General features: G+C 36.3%; 1 protein-coding gene and 1 long non-coding RNA gene across 2 annotated transcripts; both read left to right on the forward strand.

Moving 5' to 3' along the window:
• The first annotated feature begins 7,752 nt into the window (after positions 1 to 7,752).
• LOC120135828 lies at positions 7,753 to 8,510 on the forward strand. Its single transcript, XR_005517292.1, has 3 exons — positions 7,753 to 7,892; positions 8,237 to 8,312; positions 8,428 to 8,510. It is a non-coding gene; the product is annotated as an uncharacterized LOC120135828 (long non-coding RNA).
• Positions 8,511 to 8,590: 80 nt separating this feature from the next.
• LOC120135827 (CBS domain-containing protein CBSCBSPB3-like) lies at positions 8,591 to 14,069 on the forward strand. The gene is made up of 8 exons (XM_039152018.1): positions 8,591 to 8,743; positions 11,428 to 11,533; positions 11,611 to 11,667; positions 12,889 to 13,006; positions 13,075 to 13,208; positions 13,427 to 13,509; positions 13,608 to 13,697; positions 13,804 to 14,069. The coding sequence occupies exons 1-8, from the start codon at positions 8,606 to 8,608 to the stop codon at positions 13,972 to 13,974; spliced, it is 897 nt and encodes a 298-aa protein (XP_039007949.1). The 5' UTR covers positions 8,591 to 8,605; the 3' UTR covers positions 13,975 to 14,069.
• Positions 14,070 to 15,667: the final 1,598 nt, after the last annotated feature.

The raw sequence follows: 15,667 nt of genomic DNA on the forward strand, positions 1-15,667 counted from the left end.
TGTATTCTTTAACACTGTGAAATAGTATTTGTCTTTGTTTTGTCTTTTGGTTGAAGTAATGCAATCCATTCAAGTTTCAATTTGCAGAAGAAATAGTTTACTTTCGCAACACGAAACTTAAAATCGCAACGCGAAACCAAAATCGCAACGCGAAATGAAAATCGCAACAAAAGAATCGCAACGCGAAACCAAATCGCAACGACAAAATCGCAACGCGAAACCAAAATCGCATTGCGATTTTCATTTCGCGTTGCGATTCTTTCGTTGCGATTTTCATTTCGCATTGCGATTCTGTCGTTGCGATTTTCATTTCGCGTTGCGATTTTGGTTTCGCGTTGCGATTTTTGTTTCTCGTTGCGATTATCATTTCGCGTTGCGATTTTAAGTTTCGTGTTGCGAAAGTAAACTATTTCTTCTTCTGCAAATTGAAACTTGAATGGATTGCATTACTTCAACCAATAGACAAAACAAAGACAAATACTAACTTCAGGGTATTAGTTTGAAACATATTTTTCTTTGTTATCTGATGCATTTTGTGAACTATGATAGAATAATGACTTGGGTGAATACAATGCAAGTTTGAAACATATTTGTCTTTGTTTTCACTGTTTAAATATCATGTCTGTTTATTTACTGATTTTTGTATTTAATTATTTAGCGGCCCGATAGAGTGGATGCTTTACGTCGGGTTATGCTTGCACGACGGAGTTCACGCATCAGACAGCGTGCACGTGCTATTAAGTCTCCGTACACCCCAATAGTGCGAAGACACCGCAAGAAGAAGCCCGACTCGCCTGTCATCCCTCAAGAGTCCACTCCTATCGTTGAAGAGGCCCCCCCTATCATTCCTCGAGAGTCCCCTCCCACCGTTCAAGAGGCCACTGTCATCATTGAAGAGGTCCCTCCCACCATTCAAGAGCCCGATTCACATGGCGTCATATGTAGGCTTCTTGAGAAACCCTCTGACGTGCCGGACATGATGGATTCAAGTTGGCTCTCGTATGAGTTACCGGCCAGTACCATACCGGTATCTGAAGAGGAGAGGGAATAACTACCGGACACAATTCTGGATAACACCCTTTGTGCTAAGACCGCAGTTGATTTTTATCTACATGAGCGGAGCCAGGGGTGTTTCACTGACATATGCAAGCTCACCGATGATATCTATTTGTTGCTTGATCGGTCTTGGTGGGGCGTATTATTAGGGTCGAAGACAATGGCTATTTCGATGGGGGGATAAGTCTTATATTTTTCTTATATTTCAATTTGATTAATTTTTTTTTTTTAAATTTATGTAAGTCACTAATATATGTCTTTTTTTGTAAAACAACATATCGATGCGTGGGTGACACGTCTTCTAATAATAAGAAAACTTAAGAAAAATAAAAATATACGATATACAATTATGCCGACGTCTTTTAACGCCGTTCACTTGAAGAATGCACGAGATGAATCATTTGATTTGGGCAATGGACAAGCTAAACTTTATCCTACATGGTGGGAGGTCGATAAGGTTAGTATTTATTTTAGATTGAGTTTAAAGGTTTTATGAAATAAGTGCGCAAATGAATGAATTATTACTTATGATTGCAGGTGTTTATCCCTGTTTTGGAACGTAAACATTGGATTCTCGTCGAGCTTCAGCTCCCATCCCTTAAGACAATAGTGTATGACAGCATGATAAATTACATATCATTGGCTGATTTAAGAGATGTTATTAAGGGATGGAGCTCTCATTTGGCTAAATTCTTGGATGCGATCAATTATTGGACTCGTTCTGGAACAAGAAGCCAAAGAAGCTCAATATTACAGTTATTAGAGACGAGACCGCGCCACAACAAACGAGCGGAGCCAGAGGAGATTGTGGTCCTCTCGTATGCTTGGCGTTGGAGCGTTTGACGACGGGAAGCACCAAGTATCTACCTCCACCGATAGAGATAGAGCTGCAGTAGGCTGTGGTTTCGGCATTATATGGCTAAATCGATATATACGAGACGTTGCCTACCTGCATCCGCGTTATAAAAATGTCCATAAACAATTGGTAAGTTTATAGACTTTTGGTTTGAAAATGTTTGGTTAAGTACCTAGAATTCAATAATTTGCTGTTTGTAGGTTTTAGATGTGTAGAAAGTGTTGTTTGAGCAAATGTTTGGTTTCTGCAGGTTAATCTCAGAAGTGAACTGCGTGAAAATGATGTATGGCTGCAAAAGTTGATTCAATAGTTTAATTGATTGTTTTTGATTGTTAATTGATTTGTAAAAGTTGATTCAATAGTAGATGATCGGAAATAAGAATTATTGCTTATTTTTTGATTGTTTAATTGATTTGTAAAAGATGATTTGTAAAAGTTGATTTGTGTAATGATGCGAACATAATTCTTATTTGTGCTTGTTTAATTGATTGAAATGTAATGGTTGATTTTGTTGATTTCAATCTGCATTATGTTGAAATGAAATCGCAATGCGAAATGAAAATCGCAACGAGAGAATCGAAATGCGAAATGAAAATCGCAACGAGAATCGCAATGCGAAATGAAAATCGCAATGCGGAAATGAAAATCGCAACGAGAGAATCGCAATGCGATTTTCATTTCGCATTGCGATTTTTATTTCCGCATTGCGATTCTCTCGTTGCGATTTTCATTTCGCATTGCGATTCTCTCGTTGCGATTTTCATTTCGCATTGCGATTTTCATTTCCGCATTGCGATTCTCTCGTTGCGATTTTCATTTCGCATTGCGATTTTCATTTCCGCATTGCGATTTTCATGTTGGGATTTCATTTCGCATTGCGATTCTCTTGTTGCGATTGTAATTTCCGTGTTGCGCTAGTCAAATGCATGCCTAATAAGTGATAACATAAAATCCACATAATACAACGTTTCCATTTAAAAATCACCTAAGTTAACAGTCCCAAAAGGTGAAGCCAATTGTGATTGGGATTTTAAAGATGATTGCCTTTTGCTTGACACCATATGAGCTTTGGATTTTGATGAGGATCCATATTTTGGTAGAGGAAAAGATGATTTTGATGGCACTGGTGATCCACATGTCAACCTTGTATGACCACTTTCCTTGCACCGACTACATGTCGATCTCTTCTTCTCTTCACCCTTAGACGGTATACGATCGTGACTTTTTGGTCGGCCAGGTAGCCTTCTGTCCATGGCTGGTGGCAAAACTGTTTGTAAGTCATCTGGTATGTCCCACTCAGAAGGATGTGGAATAGGGTAGACAATCTCGGCATAAGTCTGTCGATAAACTTCTGTAGTGTAGCAATCCATAGCGTATGCGCTTGAATCATCTTGGTTTAAATGAAGAGCAACTTTTATAACATGGCCACACGGATAACCAGATGTTTGCCATTTCATACAACTACACGAATAACTTTTGTGTAACAATCAACTGCTTTCTTTACCAACTCTTCTTCCGGTATCTGAAGTAATTCTGGCATATTCCAGTTATACGCCCGTGGCATTTTCTTTTCTTCGGGGACTTTTTCTTCTTCTTTTTCTTCTTCAGGATTATATGAATTACAGAATGGATGTTCAACATGTTCATTCACAGTCGTAACTTCCTCCTCATTATCATCAACAATACATTCTTCGGCAACGGCTGTTTCATCATCAAAATTCGGGTATTGACCAATATCAAAATCATTACACGCAGGGTCTGTTTCTTCTTCTGAAACATCATCAAAATCCGTGTATTGACCAATATCAAAGTCCGGATATTGACCACGACCAAATTTCGAATACTGACTAGTACTCACAATTTTTTCTGTTGGCTCATCATCGTCTAACTGGTCAATACGAAAACCGGAATTTGGTGCTGAAAGTTGATTGGGATTTGGATTAGAGAAAGGTTGTGGGTTTTGAGAAAAACTTAGTTGATTACTACCCGCTACTGACCCAACAATACTACTTCTAGGTTTCAACAACATACAATGTAACATCATCTTGTGAAACACTAATGTAAGCAATGAATCGTTCAACATCTTCATTGTCGGTTAACAAATAAACTTTACCATTTCTCTGATAAGATAGCCTAAATCCACTTAGGGGCTCTAAATTCAATTTATTTGAACACGTAGCATTAGAGTTTCATAAGTTAACTTTTGTAAAGACAATTTTAGTTGAAGATTCATGGTAAAAGGCATATATTGTAAAACACCATGAACATTATCCCATGACCCTCCAAAACACAAATCTATCCAAACATGATCAACATTAGATGATTTCATGGTTGTAAATTAATTTACTAAACAGACGAGCTGCGAAACTAAAACCTGTTGCCGGATTGGGAAGGATGTCGTTGGATATAGGAACGGATGTCGCCGGAGAGAGTGATAGATGGAGATGGAATGAGTTGCGATTTAGGGATTTAGTTTATGATTTGCTGCTGTTTCGTAGTTATATACCCAAAATTTCAGTGTTGTGATTTACAGATTCTCGTTGCGATTTACGGATTATCGTTGCGATTTACAGATTCTCGTTGCGATTTACGGATTATCGTTGCGATTTACGGATACGCATTGCGATATACGGATACGCATTGCGATTTACGGATACGCGTTGCGATTTACGGATACACGTTGCGATTTACGGATACGCGTTGCGATTTATGTGTTCGCGTTGCGATTTTCATATTCGCGTTGCGATTCTGGAAAATCGCAATGCGAATTTGTACTATCGCATTGCGATTTTCAAGAATCGCGTTGCGATTTTGGAAACTGATTTGCGATTCTGGGGATCGCGTTGCGATTTTTATTTCGCGTTGCGATTTTGTTGGTCATTTTGGCAAATCCAAAAAAAGTTGATTAAAATCGTATATTATAAGGCATTTTTGGTCACTGAAGCGATTTTCTCTATTTTGATTCGTATGATTATAAATTTAGTCTTTAATGCATATAAATTATGTCAATTTGAAATTCTAAAAAGCTCAAATAATAATTATCATGTTTTGCCGATATTGAGAGTTAATTTATTAGTTTTTTTTATATCTCGGTCAAATTGGTATAATATGTAAACGTTTGAAGCTGAAATTTATATTATGCCAATTAAATTATTTAAAATTAACGAAAAAGCATTAGCATCATAATTAATTATCTCTAATTACTTATTTTTAAATCAAAATAAATTATTTTTTTAAAATTATATATTTAGTTTCAAAATTAAAAAAATAAGTCTTTTAGCTCGGAGAAGTTGACCATTAATTTAGTTTAGAAACATGAACTTTGTGGTGCACCAAAAAAATGATTTGTCCAACCAAATCCTTCCACGTGTAGAATAAAATCTATACTTTATATCCTTTCCATTAGGGGTGTGCAAATTCAGGTACCCGGATTTTTTGGGTACCGGAACTTTCGGGTCGAGGATTTCTCGGCCCGTGTCCCGACCCGGATGTTACGGGTACCCGGTAATCGGATACCCAGATTTTGCGGGTACCCGATACTCGGTTTTTAATTTTTTATTTTCAAATTATTAATTTAAAAAAATATATACACAAATTTAAATGTTCAAAACTTCGAATTACATACTCTAATATCCGAACATAAAATTTAAAAGTTCAAAATACAAAATATAATAATCCATAATATAAATAATTCATTATATTTTATATAAAATAAATAAAAAACCGAGTAAAACTAACCCGGGCCCGACCCGGGAAATGTTGGGCCGGGTACTCGACCCGACCAGGTAATTTTTTTAAAGAATTACTCGATTTTTTTAGATCCGGATCGGCGGGTCGACGGGTCGGGTCAACCGGGTCGGGTAATTTTGCACACCCCTACTTTCCATTTGAGTAATATGTGCTCAATTTGAGTATTCTTAAATTTTAAGTCATTGATTTTGGTTTAAAATTTGGTAGAAGTATTTGTCAAATTCGTTTACCGTAAGAATTTTAATAATTAAAAACATAAAAAAATAATCAATTTAGTTATTGAAAATTGAAAATATAATATATATTTTTATAAAAAAATTATCAAATTTATTCTACATTAGAAGGCCTCATCTAGGTATTATTCCACACATAATTTGTATAGAAAACTTTAATAGACGACAACTTTCTAATGCAAAATAAATTATTATTTTATGTACGAATATTAAAAATGATTTTATAAATATATATCTGAATATCATTTAATATATTAAATAATTAAAATTCTAATTCTAATCTGTAAATTATAATAATAATATCTTCATTCTAAATTCTAAACACAAAAAGGTGTAATTTAAATTTCAAGTAAAATAGGTATCAACATTAAAATCTATACGAATTAACTTTGCAAGTAAGTGAATTAAAAAGTTTATTTATTTACAAAATAAAGATATTTAAAATATATTGAAATATATTTTGAAGGTAAAAATATATTTTAAATTAAGAAATTAATATTAAAAACAATACTTAATGAAAATCAAGAGAGAAAAGAAAGAAAAACGAGCAACAGTGAGGCTGAAGCTCTGAAAGGCTGAAACAAATCACCAAGGAAGAGAAAGGGAGTGGTCAACGAGGGAAGGCCACTCAAGTTACCAAACCCTAATAACCTTTCATCTTCTTCAAAAGCTTTTTCGATCGATCGAGAATTGAGCAAAATTAATCGAGAAAATGACCAACCAATCGGTGCCTCTCCCGCCGCCATCCCGCCGGAATTCTCATAGAAGAGGTCTTTCTGCCCCCACAAGTCTCACACCTCCGAAAATGCCAAGCCCATTTCTCCTTCGTTGGCTCCCTACTCTGACTATTTCTTTTGATTCTTTTTTGTGTTACTAGATGATGTTTTACTAAAGTTTCAAGTTCCTTTTTTTTGTCAGTTCGTTAATGGTGAGAGGACGGTGAAGAAACTGAGGTTGTCCAAAGCCCTCACCATCCCTGAAGGAACCACTGTGTCCGAGGCTTGTAGGCGAATGGCAGCTCGTCGTATGGATGCCGTGTTGCTCCCGATGCCAATGGCTGCTCTGGGATCGTTACTGACAAGGTTTTTAACTTAATTTTGTTTAGCATCTGTGTACACTTTTATTGCTTCCATGTTGTTACAGTGTAGTGTAAACTGTAAATTTATATATTGTAATGACAGACATTGCTACTAGAGTAATAGCAGAGGGCTGAGGCCGGAGCAAACAGTAGTATCTAAGATCATGACATGTAGTCCAATTTTGTTAATTCAGACTCTTTGGCCATCGATGCACTTCAGAAGATGGTTCAGGTACTTGATTATGTTATTTCAGCACACAACCCGTATAAAACTGCCTTTTTCTTAAAGAAATAATTGGATGCATATGTGGATGGAGTGATGGGAGAAAATAATTGCTTTCTTTTAGTTCACGAGACTCATTGTAGCTAATTATCTGTGAGGAAGATACGTGACAAAGCCAGTATTTGGTGTTGATGTAGATTCTGATGCACGTCTTGTTATGACTGGTTTGACATGAATTATATATAACCATAAAATTTATTTACTACTTTGTAATAACCTTAATTATAAGTATGTTTTATGGTTTATAGTCCTTAATTGTAAGTGTGTCTGGTGGTTTCAAATAATACAATTTCATTTCTGAATTTTGCCTTTATCAAAGCTATTATACAATTCTTCTAAGCCGTATTAAAACTGAAAAGCATTAACTTGATATATGCGAGAGATGAAATAAGATTTGATCACAATAGCGATATGTTTTTAAACTTTAAATGCTATTCTACATGTACTAAATCTGGTGCTGGTTCTTTTGTCAGGAAAATTCAGGCATCTCCCTGTTGTGGAAAATGGTGAAGTGATTGCCATGTTGATATAGCAAAATGCCTTTTTGATGCTATCTCTAGAATGGAGAAGGCTGCTGAGCAAGGAAGTGCAATTGCTGCGCAGTGGAAGGAGTTGAACGCCAGTGGGGAAACAATGGTTAATTTGTTTTCTTCTGTACTAATTATCATACCATTCTAATGATTCAATGCCACTGCATGCATATTTGATAAACTCTTGTTGCCTCTGTTGCTACAACAGTATTCACCAATATAGATACTTACTGACACTCTTCATATTGTTTCCAAATGCCTTTGGATGGAATGGCTTAACTTTCAAGTTTCCTTGCAAACATTTATGCCAAAGTGGTCTCCACACATTTATGTCAATTAGTACATATCTTTTTCCTGATGGATGATCAAGGGTATATATTAATTGTTAACCATACAGATTGGAACTTGTGATTTCTTGATTAGATTTTGTTTTTTTGTCATGCTTTTCAGCACCATATGCCTTCATAGAAACTTTGAGGAGCAGATGTTCAAAGCCGTCATTGTCAACTATTTCTGAAAATTCAAAGTATTTTCTTCTATCTCATCCATCGAGAGGCCTTTTGTTTACAAATACAATTTGCTAAATGGTATTGCTTTTTTTGTTATTTGCTTTATCATCCTAGTATCTTCTCATTTTCCAGGGTTGCAATTGTTTCATCATCGGATCCTGTCTGTGTTGCTGCAAAAAAGATGCGAGATCTGCGAGTTTAGTTCAGTTGTTATAGTGACAGGGAACAAAATTCAGGGGATACTAACGTAACCTTTGATTTTACTCATGAATTGATTAATATTAGCTTTTGAGATTCTTTGCACCATCACATGTATTTTGGTGCGGATTTGAAGACCTCTTTCAATATTTTGTGCTTACTAGCTTTCATCTGTGCACTGCAGTTCAAGGGACATCCTTATGCGAGTGTAGCACAAAATTTCTCCCCTGAGCTAACTCTGTTGGAAAAGGTTCATTCTACATTTGATTTGATGTACCTTATAGCCTTTGCTATTAACCCTCCACTATTATGTAGGAATATTTTAAACTGAGTTTCAGTCTATTTATGCTTAAATACTTTAGCAATATGATGAGCATTTATATGATTGTAACTGATAAGCTTGACAATTTTGTAAATAGATTTTTAATCTAAGGAACATGTCTTGGTACTGCCTGGAAAGTATATTTATGTTATCTTTGCATGTAAATTGTATTTGTGGCTCTTGAAAATTCAATTCATGTCTTTTCATTACCATTTTCAGGCCGTGTTTGAGTTTTGATCAGCAATTCTATTTACACGGATAGCTTTACTTGGGACAGTGACAGTGGTGTATGGTGCATAATTTTTATAAATACAACGATGATTAAATAAAATTGTAACATGAACATGTTTTGATTCCTATAAGTCTTAATTATTTCTAAAGGATCATTTGCATATATTGAAGCTTCACTTAATTACTATTGGTATCTGATCTTGAAATGGAATGAGCAATTTTATATCATGTTCTTGACATTATATGGTTCCAAGTCACATTGCAATTTTTTAGTGTAATGGTTTCTTTTTTTATTTATAAGAATTGCAGGCCTCGTTAAAAACCCCTTCTTGATTAATGGAGCTCGAAGGAAGCTCCTTAATCAGCGAAGGAGGAAAAGATGCCTTATCATCACAAGAAAGTTACAAGAAATACAACAAAGAAAAACCCCTTACAGAAACATAAAACCATAAACAACCGTAACAACAACACTGAACTCAACCTATTCCTGCCTTAGCTAAGGCGTCAGCCTCTAAGTTAGCCGTCCTAGCAACCCATCTAACAATTCCTTGAAAAACTTTAAGCCTATCAATTATGTCTTTAACAATAAAAGCATACACTTCTGAGCATAATTCACGTCTTAATCCAGTCCCACGGAGGGCATTTCATAATCGGAGGTCTCTTACGGAAGCTGCTCTCAACTTGGTGTTGGGGGTAGCCTACTATCTTACCTCCCCCTTACCCCATACATATGGGAAAAAGGGACAGCCATCTTAATCCAGTCCACTGCCACTCTGCTATCACTCTCTATTATCAATCGGACCTGAAGACTCCTTGAAAGAACCTACAATCAAACCAGTATAATCTCTTAAAACTCCACCTAATCCACTTCTCTTCCAGTCGGAACTAGAAGCAACATCAACATTCAATTTAATGAAACCCTTAGGAGGAGGAGACCAAGGGATTTTAGTTACGACCGCTTTATTTGAGGAGGAACAAGAATCCCCTAGAGAAGGATCAAAGATAAGAGAATCTTTAGGGATAGAGATCTCCTTATACTTGGCTAAACCGGAAGCAAGCCTAAACCTTGCTAAGAAAAATAATTCAGTCTGGTCTAACTTCCCACCTTCGAACACAATCGAATTCCTAACTTTCCAAATGGTTCATAGAACAACCCCTGGAACAAATGACCATATCGTAGAATTGTTCTTCAAATCTTCCCAGGATTGGAGGAAAATCTTGGCATTAGTAAGAAAAACATAATTGAGCCTCCACAACTTAAAGAATTTATTCCATAAGACCACGCAACAAAAACAGGAAAAATAAGTGTGAGGAAACTCCTCCACCAACTTGCAAAGAGGACATAAAACATCATCAATACCCTGAACCCCTCTTTTAACCAGTTCAGTCTTACATGCCAACTTCTGAAGAATAACTTGCCACATAAAGGATTCCACTTTTGGAGGAAGCATACCCCTCCAAATTATATTTTTCCAGAAATTGACCTCCTCCGAACCTGAAGAACACAACTTGACACAAGAGCTAACAGAATACTCACCATCCCCACTGCCTTTCCATATCAAACCATCATTGGAATCTTTGGAAAGTGAAAAATTGGAAATGATTGGAATTTGACCATTGTTCAATTCCCAATCATTTAAATTTCTTCTGAATTGAACATTCCAAACCAGCCCATAGATCGATGTTCCCCAAACTCACATAATTTGCCAATCTTGTTTGAAGTATAGAAAACAGTCTAGGAAAAATGACCAAGAGCGGATAATCCATAGCCCAAATATCTTGCTAGAACCGATAAACTTTCCATCACCGGCTTGAAAGGTACATAACTTCGAAACTTAGAACCGAAAGGGTCATCTTCGAAATGATTATTCACCACTAATCTCCAAATCCAAGAAGCTTGAGCTGGAACCTTACTATCGAACAATAATGGCTGAATCAATATTGTATTGCTGCTAAACATTCTCCTCCAAACAGAATTCCGTTGTTAGCAAACCTCCATGACCATTTCCCTAATAAGCTCTGTTCATCAAATTTAGATCCAGTACTCCCAGACCTCCCTCATTCTTTGGTTTACATACAGTAGACCAATTAACCCAATGTATCTTGTTTTTCCATTGCCCCTCCCCATAAGAACTTAGACATGATCAAATTGAGGATTTTGTAAACCGAGGCTGGAATCTTAAACATCGATAAGAAATAATTAGGAAGCGAGCATAAGACCGACTTAACCAATACCAATCTCCCTGCTAATGAAAGAGTAGAAGCCTTCCAACCAGCAAGTTTCCTGTAATGGTTTTCTGGTTCTAAGCTTTGATTCTTTCTTTTTTATGTTTTTCTTTGACACTTGACGTAATCACACTATCTTTTCTTTTATTCCTCAGGTTATGACACCAAACCCTGAATGTGCGAGGGTGGAAACATCAATCCTTGATGCACTTCATACAATGCATGATGGGAAGTTTTTACATCTTCCTGTTCTAGAGAAAGGTGAGTTTTGGTTCTTCCATACATTTTTATAATTACAATTCTTTGATGTTTTATCCATCAAAATGGCTGTTGTGCAGATGGAACTGTTGCTGCTTGTCTAGATGTTCTGCATATCACTCATGCAGCAATTTATGGTATTATTTTATATATTTATGTCTACCAAAATTGTTAGGTATTTCATGTTTATGCATTGGATTTAGGCAATGGCTATTAAGCGTAATAGGAGGATTATGCTTTCGGGGTCCATTTTGTTGTTGCTTCCTACTTTCTTTTTCCTATCTGCTTTTTGGCTTGCAAAATGTTTCTGAAAAGCAAAATAAAATAGTTTATCAGAAAATGAACCAATAACTAAAATCTAAAACTAAACCCTAACATAACTATGTTATATATTAGAACAAGCATGAATTTTTTTCTCCAAAATATATAATTATGATTTTCAAAAGCATTTTCTTTTTTATACTTCGAAAAAGTAAGTAGCAAAAGAAACAGCAAATCAGGTCCTTAATAAAGGATGTCTCGGTATAATCCAGGAATTACCTTTACACTGTGTGAGAGAAAGAGCATATGATGGTATAATTTTGAGTCAAGCCAACTTTCAAGTTTGCTTGAACAGATGTATTCAAGCTTGAAAAGCATGGTGACTCAATGCTTGAGCTCCATAAAAATTCTCACAATTTGAGATTGAGCAAGTTAGCACTTTTCTCAGCTCAATTCTATTCACTTCAAGTATCTAGAGTTGGAAATACTTTTGTCAATAGTTGTAATCTTCGGGTCATCATATGTTCTGTGATGGACTTTTTAGATAACAAGGTGAATTAAAATTCATTATAACAATAAAAAACCAAGTTGGAAAGTAGTATTTCCATCAACATAAAATTTGTTGAAATCCTTATTTTTGGAAGTTGCAAATGTTGAAGGTCATTAAGAAAATTACTTTATTCTTACCTTGTTTCTAATTCCAAGTACCAACCTTCAAATGTTTTGCCTGAACATTTTCAGCACCTCCTCAAATCTCATACTTATATCTGTGGATATGTATAGACCAATACTTCTTGAGTTGTTGCGATACTTGTACATATGGCAGCATATAGGTTAATCTCTTCTCCTGTTGTTGGATATGGTCTTGAGTCATTCAATTGTACTTGGCATGTCTACGGATTTTCCTACTGGATATAATTTACTAGTAACAAGTAAAAAGTTAAAAGGAAAAATTCCCTATTGTAAGGTTTTAACATATATTTGGTAGTATTTTTCTTATTTGAACTTGGTTAATATTTTTCATTATCTGTTTAGCTTTCTATGTATTGTTACTCCTTTGGCCCAAGTTAAAAAAAAAAAAATTTCCTGAAATTTTGATCTTTTGAAGGTTGAAAGTAGCCCTGGAGCTGTTAATGGCATGGCAAACACATTGATGCAAAAATTCTGGGATTCCGCCCTTTCTTTGCAGCCACCAGATGATTATGACACACAGAGGTAACTAATTCTGCCTCACTTATCCAACATGCTATACACATGAACCAACCCTGCAGAATATTTTTCAGTGAAATATCGGCAATCATGACATCAGAGGGGGCAGATGCCGGAAAGCTATTATCCTATCCTTCCCTAGGCCTTGGAAACTCGTTTTGTTTCAAATTTGAGGATCCTAAGGGTCGTGTACATCGGTTCAGTTTTGGTATGTATATACGTGGTAAAGAATTTGAGCTGAATATTAGAGATACATATCATTTTATACCCACAAGCATCAATACACTGTTTTCCTAATGCACACCCAGACTTTATTATTAAAAGAGGTAATCTGCAGCGAAATATGATGTGCAGGCTTTGTTACTATCTTTTTTATACCATAATGTTGCATGCATGGAAAACTCACATATTTATTCTTTTCTTCAGGTTATGAGAATTTAGACGAGCTTTTATCAACTATAACGCAAAGAATTCGTTCCAGTAATGATCATAGTCATCCTCAGCTTTTGGTGAGTCGATGGGTTTATTTGTTTATTTTGTACTTTACTTTCTGTTTTATTCTCAAATTTTCTTGTCTGTGCTTATTCTTTTATATGCATATGTATAGTATGAAGATGATGAAGGTGATAAGGTTTTACTCACCACTGATGGTGATCTTATTGCTGCCGTTAACCATACGAGATCGCGGGGGCTAAAGGTAACTCATTTTTTGTATTGGACTTGGTTCTCTCTTATTGGACCATACTATTTTGCTGCTTCTGTGGTTTCCTTATTCTAAATTTAACAGTCTACCTATCTCACAGGTTTTACGATTGTATCTGGATTTTTCTGATTCCGCTCAGCTGATAACATCAGAATCAACTGTAGCCACCCAGGGAACTGGAGGGGTGTCTTTTAACGCAGGTCTATTGGCGGGTGCCATTATCTTAACCAGCATCGGAGTGCTTGTGTACTTAAAGCGTACAAAACCATGAGGTTGTGCTGATTTATAATTAGGGAGGGAAACATTGGATTTTCCAGAGTAAATCATCTTTTAATCACCGATTAAGCTGAAGGGGGTTTTTTGTTTGGATGAGAAGAAGGTTGACCTGAGAAATGGCTGGGCAGTCGGTAACAGGTTTGATACTTGAACTAATTTCATACATTATATAGAATTCATTTTTGTTCCTTAGAAATGTCCATGCGACTGAGTATAAACTATTATATGAAATTGTAAAACATTTTGTATACCATTTTGACATGCATACTCTGATTTCTTTCAATGACTAAAGTCCCATGAAGCATAGTAGGATACTTTGTAAACAAAACTTATGTTACTTGAATAATGGTGTGTCAGTTACGGGTATGTGCCTGACACGGGTATGTGTTAGTTACCTTGTTCCAACTTTATTTGTTAACCATCACATACTCCAACCCGGGATCATGTAGTTCCGCTGGTAAATTTAAATCTATACCTTCTAAATGGAATACCAATTTCGGAACTTTTAATTCCGTAGTACCTGATGGCCAGGAGAAGCAAAGGCTGAGCCCTGCCACACCCGAAGTGTCAGGCGAAGTTTCATTTGCTTGATGAATCCTTTTTTTCTATATACGTAATGCTTGTGCCAGAATCAATATTTAAGCTGCCGGTACTATCGTTTCGGAGTGCAAAATTTTGTTCTTGTTAGGCAAGCGAGTTTTTCCCACTGATATACCATTGAGTGACAGGTAGTAAAATGATGGCTGCAATGGATTATGTATCAGTGGGGTGGTCTTGACTGCACCAAATGTGCGATTCACTCCTGTACTAGACCCATCAAAAGTGTACTTTTTTGGGTATCATGGAAATTAAAGATCGGGGTAGATTGTGTTGATAACACTGAGAGCAAGACTTGCATTTAATCCAAATTAAATCGTTATGGGTGTCCATGATTGCATAGCAACTCTATGGTGGCATCCCTTTGGAAAAGTACATCAGAGACTCGCCATTTCCCGCAACAGGTGCCTTAAACCCACCCGAGTAGGCCGCTGCAGCCATTGCATTCAACCTCTATAGCCTGTGTTGCACCGGACGTTATCCCCAGTCGGTTTCACTCCTACTTGGTTAAATTCTTGCCCGAGTTGATGCGTTTGAGTCCAACCCTAAATCTTTGTTCATACTCATTCCGATACACAAATACTCGTCTCGAAGTTGAAAGAGCCGGTAAAACATGTGCAAGTATTGCTAGTGCTTTAAATAAGACAACACAGAGAATACATTGGAGCATGAAAATCTAAATGGAGAAATGGGAGATGAGTGCCTTACAAAAGGTGCTTGGTGAGATTGAGCTTATATAGGGGCAAAAAGAGAGTGGGATAAGGTGGTGAAAAAAAAATCTTCCATGAAAAGTGTTGGGAGAATATTTTCTGATCTAGTGTAGATGCTATAATAGGCGTCTTCAAGTTATTCTTTGCCGGAGCACTATGATAGGCCTCTCGAAGACACCGAAGATGAAGTCATGAAGATGCCAAGCGTTTCCAAAAATGAAGAGTTTGAAAGCATCGGGTGTTTTGGCCGACTTAGCAAAGACGTCGGATGCTCTGACCGACTTCCCCCTTCACTATTCATTTCACCCTTCTCCAAGAAATAATTTTTCTCATTGTCCCGTATCAACCATTTTTTTTTTATCGAAGTTTCATCTCACCATT

The sequence above is a fragment of the Hibiscus syriacus genome, unplaced genomic scaffold, assembly GCF_006381635.1.
Source record: "Hibiscus syriacus cultivar Baekdansim isolate YM2019G1 unplaced genomic scaffold, ASM638163v2 tig00110621_pilon, whole genome shotgun sequence".
Taxonomy (NCBI): domain Eukaryota; kingdom Viridiplantae; phylum Streptophyta; class Magnoliopsida; order Malvales; family Malvaceae; genus Hibiscus; species Hibiscus syriacus.

Excerpts from the sequence above, each read along its gene's own strand:
- LOC120135827 (XM_039152018.1), top strand. The coding sequence starts at position 8,606 with ATGTATTTTGGTGCGGATTTGAAGACCTCTTTCAATATTTTGTGCTTA. Across the intron at positions 11,668-12,888 it reads CACTCATGCAGCAATTTATG|ATCTTTTGAAGGTTGAAAGT; the intron begins GTATTATTTTAT and ends CCTGAAATTTTG. Across the intron at positions 13,209-13,426 it reads TGTACATCGGTTCAGTTTTG|GTTATGAGAATTTAGACGAG; the intron begins GTATGTATATAC and ends TCTTTTCTTCAG.